The sequence below is a fragment of the Ranitomeya imitator genome, chromosome 6 (assembly GCF_032444005.1).
Source record: "Ranitomeya imitator isolate aRanImi1 chromosome 6, aRanImi1.pri, whole genome shotgun sequence".
Taxonomy (NCBI): domain Eukaryota; kingdom Metazoa; phylum Chordata; class Amphibia; order Anura; family Dendrobatidae; genus Ranitomeya; species Ranitomeya imitator.
The window spans coordinates 227937128-227954710 of NC_091287.1; the positions used below are offsets into that span (position 1 = coordinate 227937128).

General features: G+C 41.3%; 1 protein-coding gene across 1 annotated transcript in view; it reads left to right on the forward strand.

Moving 5' to 3' along the window:
- The window catches only part of C6H18orf21 (chromosome 6 C18orf21 homolog), a 28106-nt gene extending 14745 nt beyond the window's left edge, over window positions 1-13361 (forward strand). The window contains exons 4-5 of the mRNA XM_069730501.1: window positions 5763-5968; window positions 11625-13361. Of these exons, the coding sequence (XP_069586602.1) occupies window positions 5763-5968; window positions 11625-11781 (363 nt within the window). The 3' untranslated portion in view covers window positions 11782-13361. The remainder of the gene's footprint in view (window positions 1-5762; window positions 5969-11624) is intronic.
- Window positions 13362-17583: the final 4222 nt, after the last annotated feature.

Below are 17583 nucleotides of genomic sequence, written 5' to 3' on the forward strand. Positions count from 1 at the left end.
GGGATAAAACGTTCAGGCTATGTGCACATGTTGCAGATTTGGGTGCAGAATTTTTCTGCACAAAATCTGCATCTCCTGGCAGAAAACGCAGCTGTGTTTTTTTTTTTTTTTTTTTTTGCAGTTTTTGGTGCGTTTTTTTTTGTGTGCGTTTTTTGCGCGTTTTTTGTTCGTTTTGTAATGCGTTTTTGTATGCGTTTTTCAAAGGTAAATAAAGATGTTATTGAACAAAAAAAAATAGATTTGTGATGTCATTATTGTCCAACCTCCTCTTGTACATTTGTCCAACCCACACTCCATTACACACAGATAGACAAATTGATAGATGAGATGGATAGATCTACATGTAGATAATGTATAGATGCATACATCTATCTATTCATATATCTATAGATATATTTATAGATATATCTATTGATAGATGTATGGATAGCGTAGGGTATGTGTCCACGGGCCGGATTACATCCAGATTATCTGCGGATTAGATGCTGCATACAACCTCAGCGTTCAACCCGCAGCGTCCAGATGTTAGCGCATAGTGGAGGGGATTTTATGAAATCCCATCTCCACTATGCGTGCGAACATGCATCCGACAGCTCTGCGTTTACGGACATGTGGCGCGTCTTTTTAGAACGCAGCATGTCTAACTTGCAGCGACGCTCCGTCGCTGCAAGGTAAATAACAGGGTCCTATGTATGGGGTGCGGAGATTCCGGATGTGTGCAATGAACACATCCGGAATCACCGCGTGTACCGAAGGGGGGGCACTTTGGGCGGAGCGAGTTTTCCACTCCATCCAAAGCGCTGGCAATCCAGCCCGTGGACACATACCCTATAGATATATGGATAGATATAGATAGGCCGGTGTTTATTAATGAATTTTTAATTTAAAAAAAAAAATGGCGTGGGCTCCTGCGCAATTTTCTGAGCCATAGGGGGAAAACCGATGGTCGGGGGCCAATATTTGTAGCCTGGGAAGGGGTTAATACCCATGCCCCCCCCCCCCCCCAAAAAAAAGACTTGGGGTCCCCTAGATTTTTATAGCCAGAAAGGCTACGCAGACAGCTGCAGGCTGATATTCATAGCCTAGAGAGGGGCAATGGATATTGGGCCCCCCGGCTACAAATACCGCTTCCGCAGCTGCCCCAGAAATGGCGCATCTGTAAGATGCGCCAATTCCGGCACTTAGCCCCTCTCTTCCCACTCCCCTGTAGCGGTGGGATATGGGGTAATAACGGGTTAATGTGACCTTGCTAATGTAAGGTGACATTAAACCCGGTTAATAATGGAGAGGCGTCAATAAGAGGCCTATCCGTTATTAATCCTAGAGTAGTGAAAGAGTTAAAAAAAAAAAAAAAAAAAAAAAAGACACAGCCAGGAAAAAGTATTTTAATATTCTTAATCTAACCATACTTGCCATACTCGATCACCTGCAAAAAATTAAAAATAATAAACCGTATACTCCCTGTCCGACGCAGTTCAGTTAATAACGAGTGTCCCACGACGATCTCCCCTATAGAACAGTGACATCGGGTGATGTCACTGCTTTATAGGACCTCCAGTGACACACTGACAGGAGACAATGGCTCCTGCAGTGCATCACTGAGGTTACCTTAGTTGAGGGTCTCACTTTATGGCATTGCTGCGTGGGAATTTTCCCACACAGCAGTGCCACAAGTGAGACTAGGGACTATTTTTTTTTACAGCGGCGGAGGAATACATTGCGAAGGATACCTTCCGTCATTGTATTCCTGGAGCCCCTGGAGAGCTGTCGCATCAGCTGAAGCTGCTGCTCTCCACGGGAAATCGTCGTGGGACAGTCGTATTAATTGGATATCTGCGGACACAGGGAGTATAGTGTTTATTTTAATATTTTTTTACAGGTGACACTGGCTTCGGGGATCAAGGTGACAAGGTGATGTGAGTATGTACTCTGTTATATGTACTGTATGTATGTATGCACTGTATGTTGTATGTTGCGAGTTCCCGAACTGCAGCGTTTGTCGGACCCACATCCGCAGCAAAACTGCAGATCTTTTTTACATCTGCGGTTTTGCTGCGGATGTGCCCGACTCAATGCAAGTCTATGGGTGCAGAAACGCTGCAGTTCAGCACAAAAGTGACATGCTGCGGGAAAAAAAAAGCTGTGTTTCAGTGCGGCTTTTTCCGCAGCATGTGCACAAGTCTGCGGCTCCCATAGACTTACATTGGTTGTGCACTACACTGCGGATTTGATGCATTTCCGTGCGGCAAGAAATGCTGGGGAACTGCAATCAAATCCGCAACGTGTGCACACAGCCTTAGAGTTCTGTAGACCATAAACCTACATGTTTGACTTTACCGCTCACACTTGTTAGTATTTGCGCACACAACCTCCTTATGTAACTTATACATTGATAGATCAGCAGCACTTTTTTGCAAGATCAATTTTCATTAAACTGACTGACAGATAATGTGATTGCCGTGTGCCCATGTGTACTTTGCACATTTCAAGGACACATTTGGCTTAAGGGAAGTCGTGTTTTTTTTTTTTTTTTTTCTTCTTCAATTTAAAATAATGACTTAATGGTCTAATTAAAGGTATTTTTGGTTCAGGTACGGTATATAAATTGCCTATTTGCGTATAGCCATGTATCTGTGATAACGTAGAGCCAGGTCAGCGAGGTGATGACTGTCACATAAAGTGGTATATGGAATGTAATTGTATATATGTGAATTGTAACTAAAGATGACAGGAGATCGTACTAGATGTTTACACAGAGCGGCCATGGCATTAAAACCAATGACTGATCTGCATTCATCATCTTATTACCGTGGCATCTATAAAATGTGGTAAGTGAATTAATGAAGTTCGTATGTTGGAAGCAGGAAACATTTTCAAGAGGAGCGGAGTGACTTTGACCAAATTTGCGATTGTTAAACCACTGGTCAGAGCGTCTGTAAAACAGCTGGTGTGTACATGGGCAGAGACCTGTGAGCATTGCCCTGATTTATGCTGCCCGTGGTTTTCGCAGCATGACTGTGACAGCCTTCTTTTAGGGTATGTGCACAAGTATCAGCAGCAAACCTTTCTGCACCAAAAATATGAATGCATGCATTTTTTTTTATGCACCACTTATGCACCACTTATGCGTTTTTTCCTAATGCATTAGAGTGTGTGAAAAGCTGAGAAAATTGATATGCTGCAGATTTGGAACTGCTTAAAATCTGCAAAGAAAAAAAAAAATAAGCAGCATTTACATGGGAATTCAGAATTCTCATTCACATTGCAGGGACGGTAAGACACGTAAAAAACGCAATTTGTGAACAAGCCCTAAATCTTGTGAAAACTAGCAGTTCTGGGGCCACAGAAGAGCAATTGTATCACACATTGCAGACTTGGTTCCCCCCCCCCCACATCATAACTGAACCAGGAAGCTAAAAAGGTCTGGACTGAAATGCCGTAGTCTTTAAGTTTTACATGGACAAAAAGGCATGAAGGGTGGTAATATTGCATTAGCAGTACAAAAGGGAGTCTTGGAATAAAAGCAAAGGGCAGGCAATTAACTGACGCCATAAAGTTCCAATGGGACCTTTAGTCCCATTGAGGTAACCCAAATAGGGCACTTTCCGTATTTTACATCAGCATTTGGAAGCCAAAATCAGGAGTGGAACAATCAGGGGAAAAGTATAATAGAAACACGTTCATAACTTGCATTTTTTTTTTTTCACACAAATACTGATGTAAAATATTGACCTAGTACTGAATGTGTGAACATGCTCTAAAGCAAAGAGGGCAAAAGTAGGGGGAACAGAAGTAAACGTGAGATGGCGTGATCCACTAGAAAGAGCAAGAATCTTGAGTAGACAACTGCATATTTAAAATCCAACATGACCATTTATACTGCTGGCCAAGAAGAATACGGTAGATGTAAGCTTTTCATTTATCATGTACAAAGAAAAGTGTCATTTGATCTCTGCAAATGGAAGAAGATTGCTTCTTCAACTATGGGCACTTAATTGCCTGTTTAACTGACAAGAAAAAATAAGGAACGGCAAACCGAGAAGTTAGGCGCAATATGTCTTGAGGGCGGCTTCAGAGATGTTTGGCAATAAATTAACTTGTAATGAGCACATTAGTAAGTAGGTTCTTATCCAGGAGTCTCCTACTCTGCTGGGTATATAGGCCACATATAGAAAAAAAAATTAGAATTTGGAGGGCTGCATTCTTTGAAAGACAAAGTGCCATTTTTAGTGATAACTTTTTTTTCTATGCACCTTTTGAACATTTTTGTTTTTATTTATTCGTTATGGATGTGGTGGTACCAAATGTGCAGGAGTATTGTAGTTCTGTCCCCATATCCAGGTCCTCATATTGTAGTTAAGACCCCATCCAGGTCCCTATAATGTAGTTATGTCCCCATATTGTAGTTATGGACCCATCCAGGTCACTTTTTATTTCAATAATACACAATTTGGTTGAAACTATCCCAAAATTAGCAAAATGGGAATAGGTGAATACTTAAGTGGGTTGACACGTGCCTCGATGAGCACCTAAAGGCTGGAGAAGCCTATAGGGTGCCACAACTTAATCTCCTCCATAATGTAGAGACAAGCCATGGAGCAAGATATTTAAATAGTTAGCGAGTAAGGAAGGAGACGGCAGCACTCACCGATCTTCAGTGCAGGTAAAACTTTATTGCAGTAAAATCTTCAGGGCTCGGGGGAGCATATACAGCAGAGTGTACAGGTCAACTGACAGCCGTTTCGCGCTTCTCAAGTGCTTCAACAGGTTTCAACCTGTTGAAGAGCTTGAGCAGCGCGAAACGGCCGTCGTTTGACCTGTACACTCTGCTGTATATGCTCCCCCGAGCCCTGAAGATTTTACTGCAATAAAGTTTTACCTGCACTGAAGATCGGTGAGTGCTGCCGTCTCCTTCCTTACTCGCAGCTGCATTGTGATGTTTTCTCGGTTCAGCACCCAAAATCTAGTGGCCGGCTCATGCTGACAGCCTGTGGGTTCATGAGTTCAGCGTCTTGGTGGTGCGGTCAGCTGTTTCTTGATTGACTGATTTAAATAGTTAGGAAAAGTAGTGGTAAAGAAAAATGAACCGCGTTAGACTGGTCTTGTGTTTTGGATTGCCTCAAAATATGCAGGTTTAGCCTGCTCCTAGTTCCAACCCATAGAACGGCCTCCAAGAAACAGACATTTGGGGAGAACCAGTGTTTTTACTAAACTGGCTTGCCCTTCTAAACATAATGGTACTTTGCTTTTTATTTTGGTTTTTTTCAGCAGTGCAGTATATGTGCATCTTGATGGTAATAATGTGCATCAGTATAGGAGTCCCATTAGACTATAAACAGTTATGTATCCTTATATGCATATTTCACTATGCCGTGTGTATATAAATCCTTTTGGAGTAGTTGGTTTGTGAAAATGGTATTCGATTTTAGGACATGATTGATTGCTACTGGAGCAGACATCCGTACCGGAGGCGATCCCACTGTGGACGTCACAGGGTCCACATCAATAGAGCTATATAGATCAGTGGTTGTTGTCAGAAATCCAGACTCGTCTACAGACTGGACTATACCGGGCTTCCTTTCTATACAGAATGGCAGCTTTTGCCACGGTACTGTCACTTATTAAGTTATCGTAACTATTTAATAGTTTTTATTTTCTGTGTTTAATGTTAATAGTTGTTACATTGTTAAGGTTAGTGATTCTATTTTTAAGTAGTAGGATAGTGTTCGCTTCTGTAAACCTCATACCTCTGATTGTTTCAGGTAGTTACATGTAATACTTGCCAAATGATTTCAAAGTATCCTGGTGAAAGCAGAATGGTTATAGCAAACAGTCCGGGTACTCCCAAGGTGATTAGGAATTTTGGATCTCCCGATTTAAGAAAGCCTGGATCCAGTCGAAAAGTCAACCTACCTTACAGTGAAGAGAAGCTCGGTTCTAAAATCCGAAGCCCTGCACTCACACCCAGGTATACTAGATTTGCTAAATGTTCGCTTGTTGGATTTTTTACATTTGTTTTCACATTGCAGCTGTCAAAATTCATTATAATCTCTGTAACACTAATTTAAAGTATCTTGACCATGTTAAATCAATGTTAGGGGTTTGCATTGTCAGCACATCTACTTTATGCTCTAATTACATTTTTCTGGTGCATTGTAGTTTTTTTTAAGCCCAACACCACAGGAGTGTGAACAAATAGGAGCAGTATCAGTCTTTCCTTCAATACTTTCACTTTTTTTAGATTTAGTCCTGACTTTGGCATAAAAAAATGCATCATAAACAGCAGATATAATTCATCCTTACAACTGTTGGTTCCAAAAATGTGCTGGCAATGGCATAGACACCCACTGTAGGTGAATAAGGACTCAGGACCCCCATTATGCCCCTGCTTAAAAATGGACAATTTGGGGCAAAGTATTAGTTTATGTGCACATATGATTGAAAATTGATTACAAAAATTAAAGGATAATTTTTTTTTTTTTTAAAGTAACTTATTAAAGTAATCTGTCATACCTATTGTTGTTCCTCATGGATACAATATCTCTGGCATTATATGTCTTGGATCGTACATTTTCACATTTTTACCTCTAAGAGTTGTGGTAGGAGACTAGCTGCTATGATATCTCCGATATACAGACAGAACCTGCACCAGTATGGAACTATGGAGGAAATGATAACAGCAATACTGCATCCAGCTTTAGGGTTAAGTAGAAGACTTGACGGGTTAAGTCAGCACATCTCCTGCAGGCTTTTTTCTAGCTGTGCTCCTCACTTATCCTCCCCTCTCCATACCCGTCAAAATCTTGTGCTATTGATGCCTCTTATCTTCAACAAGAGGAGTTGAGCTGATTTTTTTTTTTTGTTTTTTTTAATGGATGTTGAGAGAATGTATCATCAGAAAATGATCTATTGTTTAAATCTGATTTTTGTTACATGCATGTTAAAACCTGTTTTGGCAACATTTTATTTTATTTTTTCTCCGTATCACTATTTGTATTAACTGTTGGTAATCTCGCACTGGCCACTGGTTATTTTAGAGATAACACATACCTCTTGCCCTTTCAGTAAAGGTACCTTCACACTGACCAACTTAACAACGATATCGCTAGCGATCCGTGACGTTGCAGCGTCCTGGCTAGCGATATCGTGTTTGACACGCAGCAGCGATCTGGATCCTGCTGTGATATCGTTGGTCAGAGCAGAAAGTCCAGAACTTTATTTCGTCGCTGGATCTCCCGCAGACATCGCTGGATCGGCGTGTGTGTGACGCCGATTCAGCGATGTCTTCGCTGGTAACCAGGGTAAACATCGGGTTACTAAGCGCAGGGCCGCGCTTAGTAACCCGATGTTTACCCTGGTTACCAGCATAAACGTAAAAAAAAAAAAAACACTACATACTTACATTCCGGTGTCTGTTCCCCGGCGCTGTGCTTCTCTGCTCTGTCTGAGCGCCGGCCAGAAAGCACAGCGATGACGTCACCGCTGTGCTCTGCTTTACGGCTGGCCAGCGCTCAGTGCAGGGAAGCAGAACGCCGGGGGACAGACACCGGAATGTAAGTATGTAGTGTTTGTTTTTTTTTTTTAACGTTTACGCTGGTAACCAGGGTAAACATCGGGTTACTAAGCTCGGCCCTGCACTTAGTAACCCGATGTTTACCCTGGCTACCAGGGGACTTCGCATAGTTGGTCGCTGGAGAGCTGTCTGTGTGACAGCTCTCCAGCGACCACACAGCGACGCTGCAGCGATCGGGATCGTTGTATAGATCGCTGCAGCGTCGCTAAATGTGACGGTACCTTAAGCGTATTTTGCAGACTCATTATATAATGGAAAGCAAGATTACCATTCCACAGGCTTAGATAATCAGACCTCATCTTTTGTAATGAAGTCAGGCTTTTGCTATTGTTCTACATGTGCATCTCCTGAGACATGAAGGTAGTCTAAGGTAGCCCCATTGACATTGACTAGTGTGAAACTTGCAAAAGTTACAATTTTTATTACAGATTGTGATATTAAAAAAAATTGCTAATTTTAAAAAATGCAATTGAAATGGCTTTAACACCGTACCGACATTGGGCGTAATACTACGCCGATGCCAGACTCCCCCTGTTTGGAGCTGGCTCCAGCACTGAGCCTGCACCTTTCTGGGCACATGACAGGTAATCTATACAGCTGACATGTGCCCATAACAGCCGGGCTTGGAATCGCGATCCACCTGTGGCTGTTAACTAGTTAAATGCCGCTGTCAATCTCTGACAACAGCACTTAACTTGCGCTTACCAGAAGTGCATCACTAATCCCGCCCATCGGCCCGTCACATGATCGCAGGTCACCGATGGGTTGGCATGACAACCAGAGGTCTCCAGCAGACCTCTATGGTTGCCATTGTCAGATTGCTATGAGTTCCTCCCCGTGGTCGGCGCTCATAGCAAGTGAGCATTTCTGCTACACACAGGCGATCTGATTATCGCTAGTGTGTAGCAGAGGCGATCGAAGTACTGCACCTTCTAGTCTCCCTTAGAGGCTATTGAAGCATGCAAAAAGTAAAAAAAAAAGTTTGTAAAAATATTAAAATAAAGTATAAATTCAAATCACTACCCCCCTTTCACACCATTCAAAATAAGACAATTAAAAAAATCAAACATACACATATTTGGTATCGCTGCATTCAGAATCGCCCGATCTATCAATATAAAGAATTAACCCGATCGCGAAACGACGTAACTCGAACAAAAAATTCAAAACGTCAGAAATACTTTTTTTTGGTCGCCACATGATTGCATTAAAATGCAATAACGGGCGATCAATAGATCGTCTCTACATCAAAATGGTATCAATAAAAATGTCAGTTCGACGTGCAAATCTGGGATTTTTTTTTTCTCCACTTAAATTAAAAAAGAACCTAGACATGTTTAGAGTCTGTGAACTCATAATGACCTGGAGAATCACAATGGCCGGTCAGTTTTAGCATTTAGTGAACATGGTAAAAAAAACAAGTGTGGAATTGCACTTTTTTTTTGCAATTTCCCTGCCCTTTTAATTTTTTTTTTCCCGGGTTCCAGTACATGACATGTTAAAACCAATGGTGTTATTCAAAAGTACAACTTGTCCTGCAAAAAAACAAGCCCTCACATGGCCATTTTGAAATAAGTTGTGGCTCTGGAAACAAGTGGAGCAAAAAATGCAAAAACTGAAATACCTCTGGTCGTTAAGGGGTTAACACAAAAGTCTGTTTTTGTTTTGTTTGTTTTTTTTTTAAAAAACTTGTTTTCTGATGATGCATTCCCTTTTTAAGTTGGAGAAGTAGGGGGAGAGGAAAAAGTGGTTCAGAAGTTGAGGAAAAAAGATTTACCTAATAACTAGTGATGAGCGAGTGTACTCGTTGCTCCTGTGGGTGACCTCCGAGTATTTATGACTGCTTGGAGATTTAGTTTTCATCACTCCAGCTGAATGATTTACAGCTACTAGCCTGCTTGATTACATGTGAGTATTACCTAGCAGCCAGGCAACCCCCACATGTACTCAGCCTGGCTAGTAGCTGTAAGGCTGGGTTCACATTGCATTAATGGCAATGCGCTGACTGGATCCGTTACATAGCGGCACTAACGCTATGTAACGGATGTGTTAGTGCACCCATTAACTGCCATTATGTAGCGCATCGCTAAAGCATGTCATAATCGGCATGCGTTAGCGATGTGCCGTCATCCTGTGACGGACCCTCAGACGCAGTCTGCAGCGTTTTCGGGTCCATCACCACTAGCACAGAGAGCATCTGCGCTAACGCGATCTTTTTCGGCACTTGCTTTAACGCACTAACGCAATGTGAACCTAGCCTAAATCATTCATCTGCCGCGATGAATACTAAATCTCCGAGCAGTCATAAATACTCGGCGTTCACCCTAGCGTGCTCGGGGAAAACCCGAGCAAAGAGTACACTCGCTCATCACTACTAATAACATTTATTATAGCGCTATTTGTTTGGCGCTTTACATGTGAAAAGGGGTATACATACTAAAAAAAACAAGTACGATAATCATGAACAATACAAGTCAACGATTAGTAGTGGAGGAGAGAGGAGCCTGCCCGTGAGGGCTCAGTCTGCAAGGGATTGGTGAGGATACAGTAGTTGAGGAGTAGAGCTGGTCGTGACGTGATATGGTGGAACGAGGGTTACTGTAGGTTGTAGGCTTGTCGGAAGAGGTAGGTCTTCAGGTTCCTTTTAAAGGTTTCCTTGGTAGACAAGTGTCTGATATGTTGGGGTTGAGAGTTCCAGAGTAGAGGGGATATACAATAGAATTCTTGTTGTATACGATTGAGGGAAGAGGAGATAAAAGGGGAGTAGAGAAGGAGATCTTGTGAGGATTGGAGGTTGCGTGCTGGTAAGTACCGGGAGGCTAGGTTCCAAGTGTATGGAGGAGACAGGTTGTGGATGGCTTTGTATGTTATGGTTTTGAACTGGAGTGTCTGGGTAATGGGGAGCCAGTGAAGGGATTGACAGAGGGGAGAGGCTGGGCGACAGGCTGGGATTAGTCGGGCAGCAGAGTTAACACTAGAAGTCCCAGAGAGGGGTCATTTAACATTTCTACCTTTTGGAGCTTGAAATTTCTGGGACTTATAGTGTTAAGGATAGATTGGAGGGGTGCAAGAGTGGTAGAAAGGAGGCCACAGAGCAGGAGGTTGATGTAGTCAATGCGGGAGGTGATGAGGGAATGTGCTATTGTTTTTGTAGATTCTTGGTTAAGAAATGTGCGGATCAGGGAAATATTTTTTTGTGTTTTGAAGGAGAGGAGTCAAAGGGTTACCCCTAGGCAGCAAGCTTGTGGGACAGGGGAGAGTAGGCAGCCATTGACTTAGATGGATAGGTCTGTTGGGGGGTTGCGTTAAATGGGCAAAGATAATGAATTCTGTTTTATCCTTATTAAGTTTTAGAAATCTAGCCGAGAAGGAAGATGAAATGGTGGACAGACATTGTGGGATTCTGGTTATTACAAAGTACTATTGATTTATGTAAAGCCTGCTAAAACTACAGATCTTGCTTAATTGTAACCCCCTTATTCAGGTACTTCTGTAAGGAAAAACACATCAACTCACCAGGGCGTTGTGGGGTCAGTGTTCAAATTGGCGGAGTTGCAGTCGGTTTAAAATGGACGGACTCTGACTCCTAAAATATATAATAAATTGGGTACAGTAATTCAGTGCTATAAATGTTATCATAATTTGGGAAAGTTAAGAAATGTCCTAAAAATGTCTGTTCTGTTCCTGATGTAAGGATCTTGGCTGTTAGCTCAGATGAACCTGCTGCACTTTATGTACATGCTCAGTAGTGACCAGTGCTGTGGAGTCATAAGTCAAGGAAATTGAGGAGTCTGAGTCGGTGGTTTGGCTTACCGATTCCACAGCCCTGCTACCCATGCACACGTTACCTTACCGAAGTCCCACTGCTACTCCGTATTGTTGCATGGTTCTTTGCGTCCTCTACTGATGAGCTGGTGAGTGACTGCTACAGCCATCATCAGTGGAGGCAGAAAAAGTAAAAGAAAAGAAGTCGACGAGCTGGTTGATAATGTGTAATGCTTGAGTTGTGTATTTGATAAATGCTTAATAGATTTACATCTAATTTTTCCAGGTCATGTGCCTCTGCCACATCTTCACCAGCCCTGATAGCAAAGTCAGCAAAGAAGGGCAAATTCCATTTTTCAAGGTTAAAAATGTTGCTTAGTCAAGAGGAAAAAGAACAAAATAAAAAGCAAAGTTTGCAGAATTTCCTAACATCTCTTTCATGATGGATGTAAGAATTGTAATCTTATGGTCTCGGGACTCCTTGATCGCACTGAAATATGCATACTGCTTAAAGTAAATGTTATAGTTTGTCTATCGAGGGTATTTATTATCTCTTGTCTAACTTTTAAGTCAGTTTCACACGTCTGTGAAACAGAGACCATTTTTGTGTCTGAAACCCCAGTCTAACTGCAAGGTCTTTTGGCCTGAGCTCACTGCTTCATAAATGCCAATGAAGTACCAGTCTCAGTTCTGGAGACACATCATTTAAATTGAGTCTTAAGATGCTAGAATGGTCTAGGCTTCACAGATGTTTGAAACTGGCCTTAAAGGGGTTTCCAGGCTTGGGTTTAAGGCTGTAGGCACTCTGTGTGACTGTAGACTTTTGAATTCTCCAAGTGCGCACAATGTGCGATGTCAGGATTCTCCGGTAGTGTATGGGTGCAAGTATGCAGTTTGCTTACATGAGGTCCTGGGCTGATTTGAAGTTCTCGTCCTCTCTCAATATAAGTGGATTGAACTAACCCAGCCACGTCTAGTCAGAATGTGGCCGGATATATGCGAATTGTATACCTGTGGTCCCATCACCTCTCTGCACCTGAGAATCCTGACCGCTTGCAGGCTGCATGCTGTGAGGATTCACAAGTTTGCAGTAACATGGAATCACTGCAGTCTTGAGCCCAAAGCTTGGACAACCACCTTAAACAACTTAGACTAGTCTGTCTTAGACGAGGATCACATGACAGTATTTTCTCTCATGAAAAAGTGATTTGGGCCGATTATGATAATCTCACTGATCAGAGTTTGATCTGTGTGAATTTATTTTCTTGGATGTGGGAAGATTTGAGTGGGGGGCAATTTCTCCATTCTTTCTGTCCGTGGTTATCAGACTGCAGTCAGTTGTCATCCAAGTGCAGTCCGATTTTATTTATTTTTAATCCCCATCCCTCCTTTTCACCGAACTCCTCGACTTGTATGGCCGAGTGCGATTCGAACATCAGATGCAAATATAGCATGTTGTTTTTTCCCCCAATGTGCATGGCTCCATAGCATAACATTGGTCCGAGTGCAATCCGAAGTTTTGCCTGATCGCACTTTGACTGAAAATACGGTCACCTCCACAAGCTTTAAAAGTACGCCAGATTTATCAAAGTGGCTTATGCGAATTGATAGCTTTGATGCCAGCCAAGTTTGTCTAGTGAAGATTTCCACCACCTCTTTGCTGGCTTTATTTTATGCCAAATGATTTTGCTGTAATTCCTACCACAGTGTTGCATGTGGAGCCACTACCCCTTCCGGATAAAACATGCACCATTCCAGTAAAGGCATGCCCAGGGCTTCAGAGTCGGTAAACCAACATTCCAACTCCAGTTTTTTTTTTTTTTTTCCTTAGTGGACAAGATGCATCTTAAACATTGCAAATCATGGGTTTTTCTTGACGTGAAAATCTCCGTCATCCATTTACATAGATGTACAACTGTAAAGTAAATTTTTATGAAATTTTCTATGTTGAATACATTGTTAGTTTCTCTGTATTTTACACTGTAGAGAGACAATATAAAATAAAGAATATTTTGAAATTGTGTACTATTGTTTTATGTGTTATGTTTATTGTTTTATCTATTTTAGATAGTTTTATATTATTTTTTCTTTGCAGATTTGCAGCAGGCTTAAATCTGCAGTATGTCAATTCTTTCAATGTTTTTTGCTGCACACTTCATGCATACTAATAATTGGGGGAAAATCTGCAGCAAAAATGCAGCCTATATTACGGAATGTTCATCCTGACGAGATGCAGAGATTTTTGCTACAAATACTTCATGTGTGCACATACCCTAAGAGTTCCTTAATGGAGCCCCCCCTTCCTATAAAGGAAGCACTTTTGTTTCTTTTGCTGGACCAACTTTCAAAAATTGCATCAAAAACCACAGTAGGATTTCTTCAGAAATAGTGATGCAAAACCATCCTAAGGCTTCATTCACACATTGATTGTACATGTGCTGCCCATTTTTAAAACAGCACATTGACCCATATACACAGCAGTTTAAAAAAAACAACGATCCGTTTCTCCTGTCCATCAGACTTGGAGCATGTCCTACTCTACTGTTTTACAGATCAGACTCAGCCATTTAAAGTTTCTAGAAACTTGTTAGACAGGGTTGGAAAACAGAAGACATTCTTTTTAGTTCAGAGTTCCATCTGTTTCATTCGCTTTTAGCAGATCCATTAAAAATCAATGGATTAATAAAATTTACGATGGAATAAAAGTGGATGAGAAAAAAGTATGCAAAATAGAGGCTATACTAATGGCATATGAGAGAAAAACTATCAGTTTTCCAGGGATATAAAATTAGACTTGCAGTGTGTGAATGACTCTAAGTCAGCAAGGAGGATAATGTTGCAGCTACTTTCTTTGGGTGTTTTTGACCACTTTCTGTGAGTGGGGAAATGAACAAGTGGAATACATCTGAATAGCTCATATTGTTAAACCCAACATTAGCATTGCATTTTTTTGTGACTTCGAAATAAGCTGTGATGTCAGGAAATACCAGTTTTGAACCAGTGTATAACTTGAATCCTGCATTTGTACCAGATTTTTAACCTGCAAGCTCTATTTCTAATTTTCAGTTGTCAGAGCTAGTGGGTGGAAACTAGCTAGGCATGTGAGAAATGGGACAATTTAAACTATTGTGACTGAAAAAGTTTTATCTGAATGTCACCTTAATGTGATCTGATTCTCTTGCATGAGAACCACGGGTGCGGAGAAGACAAAGAACTTAATTTCTCCATTCTCTGTGTCCACGGTAATTGGACTGCACTCTGATGACCATGAGGACCCCAACAAATGGGTAATGGTGAGGACCGTAGATGCACTTGTAGGTCACCGAAACTTCATATGCCAGATGAAAGACACATTATGCTTATTTCCCTTTGAAATTGAATGGCATTTGGCAGTGTCATCAGATCAGAAATTACAGCAACCATTGGGACCCAGCTACACATGTCTATTATTGAGATAATCTGTCCAAAAGTCATCATGGAAGACTTGTGGCCAAAAGCCATTCCTTCGACATCTAAACGAGGCTAACTAACTCAACGGTGCAAAAAATGGCAGCAATTTTGAACTGATGGGTCAAAATGTGAGAGATTTGGCTGTAACAGAAAGCAGTTTGTTCATTGAAGGGCTGGAGAGAGAGAGCAATGAGCCTTAGCCGTAGAAGTGATATGAACCTCACATATCCCTTATCTCAACATCTTTGAGTTTGACTGAGATTACACGAAGGGACAGAAGGATTTGCTTAAGCTCCCATTCACAGATCGATAGTTCACCAATGTTTTTTAGTTCCTTTCTTCTCCACTCTAGCATTTTTCCACTTAAATCTTTTGCACAGTACCGTGCGCCCCCCCATGTTGAAGATAGGGGCGCATGAAGCATGCGTCGATGACGCTGCGCCCAGCAACGCAAATGTGAACGTAGCCTTAAATGGCAGTTGAGTTAAAATTTTCGAAAAGAATTATAGTCTGATGTTTTGGTTTTTTATCTTTCCCTCATCAAATCTGAAATATTTTTTTATGCAGTTTATATTGGCAAATCTGTTTTAGACCTTCCCATGCGTAAAATCACCAGAATGTCCGGCAGTGTTATCCTCACTGTGCACCCCTGTGTTTTAGATATCTGGGCGGTGCTGCAGCATTGAGTTGTCACCAGTGTTGTCAGTATCACATGCTCATTGTTCCGTGATGTTTCCTCGAGCCTATCGACACTCGTAGCAGAATGTCAATCCAGCAACAAACTGGGATTGATTACCACTGAGACACTGATTACAGGAGTGACTACTTAATACAGCAGCATCGCCCAGATAAGCTTTATTTTTAAAAAAAGCGGATGCAACTTCATTTTCTACTTCACAAACTGCAAAATTTCAAAAGGGGCTTTACTTCTAAATGCGTTTTGTGAACTGTACCAGTTAAAATTCTGCTGACAATTTCCTGCCAACATCTGACCACCAAAGTTATATAAATACACTAAGTATTCATCACCATCAAATTAGATTGTTGTGAATCCCCCCCGTTAAAATGAACATCTTTATTTTAACATATTTTGTAATTTAATGGGATAGATCTACTAATACACAATGTACACCCGGCAATCTGAAAAGTTTCCAATTAGAACACAGCAGCTCGCATAGTATGGTGCATCTTACTAGAGGCCTCTAAACCAAGCCCCCACCTTTTTGCTAGCCTCCAAGCTAAGCATCTGCGATGAGCGAATATGCTGGGATTACGTGTTATCTGAGCATGCTCACGTGTTGTCAGAGGATCTTGGGCGTGCTCGAATAATATGTAACTGATTTTCAGTGATCAGATCAGGGGACTGCAAAGGCAATTGTAGAACCTTCAGCTTGCACCTTTTGAGGTAGTCTATTGTGGATTTTGATGTGTGCTTAGGATCCTTATCCATTTGTAGAAGCCATTCTCTTTGCAACTTTTTTTTCTTTTCATATATGGTGTGTTTGCATCAAGATTTTGTTGAAATTTCATTGAATGCATTGATCAACCCCCATGCTTAATGGTTCACAACATGATCTTTTCCTAAGATTCTGTGCCCTTTTTTCTCCACACCTACCTTTTGATAATTGTGGGCAAATAGTTCTACTTTAACTATAGGTCCACAGTACTTGTTTCCAAAATGCATCAGGCTTGTTTAGATGTTCTTTTGCATACTTTTGAAGCTGAATTTTATGGTGAAAATCAGGTTTTCTTCTGACTCTTCGATGAAGACATGTTTGAGCAGGTGTCTCTGAACAGTAGAACAATGTACAACTCCAGAGTCTGCTAAATCTTTGTGAAAGTCTTTCGCAGTAAAGCGGGGGATCTTATTTGCCTCTCTAGCAATTCTACAAGCAGCTCTCACTGAAATTTTGCTTGGTCTTTGTCACGATATGGTATGAAATATCATATAAGTTTAGTTGCTCTTCAGCTCATGAAGTGGGCTAAACCCCCCCTTCACTAGCTGACTCTCTTTGTTTCTCTCTGGGCTACGGACTGTATGCTAGAAGGGGGTTTTATTGCCCTGGGGTCATAAATTCCAGGCTCGGACGAAAGTCCCTCACCCCTCCCACCTGCACTAGTTAAAACTGGAAAAATGGCTCCAAGATTCATGAAAGATTCTTTAAGTTTTTGTTAGATATTAGGCAAACGATTTAAGCTAGACATACGAAAATATATATTCTTATTCTCACTCGGTGTATCTACCCATCCCTTGAAACTCGGGCTTCTAACTCCATCTGGTAAAGAAGTAGGGTTTTCTCTGTAAATATGTATCCCAGATAGGACATATTTGAACTCATTAGAATGCTCACGTTAATCCGAGATGAATTATGAGTTTGTTAGGACTCTGACATGTTTTGTAGTGAAGTTATAGAAATCAGAGAAAATAGTTTAAAGTTTACTCAGAAGGTAGAGAGAGGAGGGTCTGGATAAGCAAGCCTTTCTGTGATGTCACAGCCTTAAAGTTGTAACTGTCTGCACACATCCCCAGCTCAGTTTTCTGCTAGATTTCTTCCTGACATCTTATCTTCTTCTGAAGCCAGCAGCACGTCCAAATGAGCTGGGACGTATGGTTGCCTGCCATCCTTTGAACATGTGAGTGTTGCTTTTTCTCATTTATTCCCTTTATGTTATAATTACCCTTGTACATATTTGCAATTGTCTCATTTGTAACATCTTTATAAAAATATTTTTGATAAAGCACTGCCTAATTTTTTTAATGGGATATACTATTATATGTTAGTTCATTCTCCTGC